Below are 2,511 nucleotides of genomic sequence, written 5' to 3' on the forward strand. Positions count from 1 at the left end.
AAGATCCCACATGCCGCGGAGCGGCTGGGCCCGTGAGCCATGGCCGCTGAGCCTGCGCGTCCGGAGCCTATGCTCCGCAATGGGAGAGGCCACAACAGTGAGAGGCCCGCGTACAGCAAAAAAAATAAAAGAGGTACTTTTTGCTTATGAAAAGAAACCAGCGAGTCCTCTAAGAATAATAAAAGGGAATATTTTACAGTTAAGCACATGATTTGGAGTGAAGAATTCGGATGGTGCTCAGCTGGTCCAGGCTGTTAATACTCTTCTTGCTCCTCCTGCGGGCCCCCTTCATCAGGTACCACGAAGCCTTCGTCTGTGGCATAGAGAATATCCACAGTCCTCTGCAATACAGGGTTGTTCTCCCCCTTGTTCTCCTGGCAAACCAATTCAATGTTACTTAGCTTTCCAGAGTAGAAATCTCTCTCTTTCTCCAAGTCTTCGACGGCAAGTTTCAATACGTTGACCTGCTGCATCAATTCGGCTGCTTCGTCATCTCCGTTCCCCACACCAGGATTCTTCCGCACCACGCCCGGGCCAGCCTTAGGGGTTGCAGTAGTTCTCTGTGTTGCAATGGGCCTCTGTGGAGCTGCACTGCTAGAGCTGAGAGGTTTCTTCGGTTTGTTCAGAGCTGGAGCAAAAAGGGAGGGGGCCACAGCAGTTTCTTGACCTTGTCTGGCAGCTACAGGGTCATAGTCTTTCCCATCATGGTTTGCAACAAAAAACTTCTTGAACCACTGAACGAATTCAAAATTGTCCTGAAACTTTCCTTTCACTAATTTGTCCACAGGAATTATTTTGTCAACACCCATCCTCTTAAAACCTGCTTGTAGTATTTTGAAGTTCTGGATGTATTCGTGTTCTAGCTTAGCTTGGAATTTCACTTTCTTCAAGGCAATGGAGCCAGGGAACAGCATGTCCATTAACTGACAATAGGCAGTCCCTGAGCACAGATGTTCAATCTTTGTCAGATTCAACTGCAGAGACTCATTGATCCAGGCTAGCATGTCATGTCGACTGAGGTTATCACTGGTGACCGACGTTGAGTACACATTCACTGCCATCTTCGGCTCTCGGCTGGACTATGTCTGCTGCCCATACCCGGCTCCGGTTCCATCTTCGTCTCATTCAAACCGCCTGACCCCGCCCACCCCTGTGTATATATTATTAATAAGCTTTTATTAAGCATCCACTTGTCTGAATCAGAGATTTATAGATTCCAAAAGAGATCACACAGAAAAGTACTAAGTGGGAAAAACACAGTCTAATAACTGATAAAAATTCAAATATGAAAAAACGTCATGGGCCTATTGATATATGGAATCCCAAATTGGTTTAAGATTGAGAAATTAGAACGCTAAAGTGAAAGACTATTGAGGAAAAAGCCAGATAGGCACAAGTTAAATGAAGATTAATTGAACAATATAAAGAAGTAGATTACCATGCAAGGATTAAAACCAAGATATTAAGTATTCCAATAAAACATTTATTATTGTTTAGCTGTTAGGTAATAAAGCAAGGGTCTAGTTACTGGAGAATTGAAGGAATGCAGTTAAAGTATAACGGACCACAATACAAAGAATACACTTTATTCTTCTGAAAATTTGAAGTTGAACTACCTTTGTAGTTAGGTGTTTGCATTCAAGATCCAACACGAATTGATAACTGTAGAAACTTGGGAGGGCTTTATTTTATTTTATTTTTTTAACATATTTATTGGAGTATAATTGCTTTACAATGTTGTGTTAGTTTCTGCTGTATAGCAAAGTGAATCAGCCATATGTATACATATATGCCCATATCCCCTCCCTCTTGCATCTCCCTCCCACTTCCCTATCCAACGCCTTTAAGTGGTCACAAAGCACCGAGCTGATCTCCCTGTGCTATGCAGCTGCTTCCCACTAGCTATCTGTTTTACATTTGGAACTGTATATATGTCAATGCTACTCTCTCACTTCATCCCAGCTTACCCTTCCCCCTCCCTGTGTCCTCAAGTCCCTTCTCTACGTCTGCGTCTTTATTCTTGTCCTGCCCCTAGGTTCATCAGAACCTTTTTTTTTTTTTAGATTCCATATATATGTGTTAGCATACGGTATTTGTTTTTCTCTTTCTGATTTACTTCACTCTGTATGACAGACTCTAGGTCTGTCCACCTCACTACAAATAACTCATTTTCATTTCTTTTTATGGCTGAGTAATATTCCATGGTATATATGTGCCACATCTTCTTTATCCATTCATCTGCTGATGGACATTTAGGTTGGTTCCATTGTTCACATGATATCGATTGTATTATAAATCCATTTTTAATTTCTTTTTTAACAGTTTGAAGACAAAGCTAAGTAATATCTGTGTATATAATTGGATGATATAACCCTCAAGTCTTTTTTTTTCTTTTTCTTTCTCAGTTTTTAAAATTGGAAATATAATTTGCATTTAGTGAATTTCACAGATCTTATATGTACATTGGATGAGTTTTTACATATATATAATCTTTAGATCTATTTATCTATC

At 40.5% G+C, this 2,511-nt stretch overlaps 1 protein-coding gene across 1 annotated transcript; it reads right to left on the reverse strand.

Annotated features, from left to right (window-relative positions):
* Positions 1-254: 254 nt before the first annotated feature.
* LOC309959018 (microtubule-associated protein RP/EB family member 1-like) lies at positions 255-1,061 on the reverse strand (the record flags this gene model as incomplete). The annotated part of the gene is made up of 1 exon (XM_082835139.1): positions 255-1,061. The coding sequence occupies one exon, from the start codon at positions 1,059-1,061 to the stop codon at positions 255-257; it is 807 nt and encodes a 268-aa protein (XP_082691265.1).
* Positions 1,062-2,511: the final 1,450 nt, after the last annotated feature.

Source organism: Leucopleurus acutus, assembly GCF_964270905.1.
Source record: "Leucopleurus acutus genome assembly, chromosome: 3".
Lineage (NCBI taxonomy): Eukaryota > Metazoa > Chordata > Mammalia > Artiodactyla > Delphinidae > Leucopleurus > Leucopleurus acutus.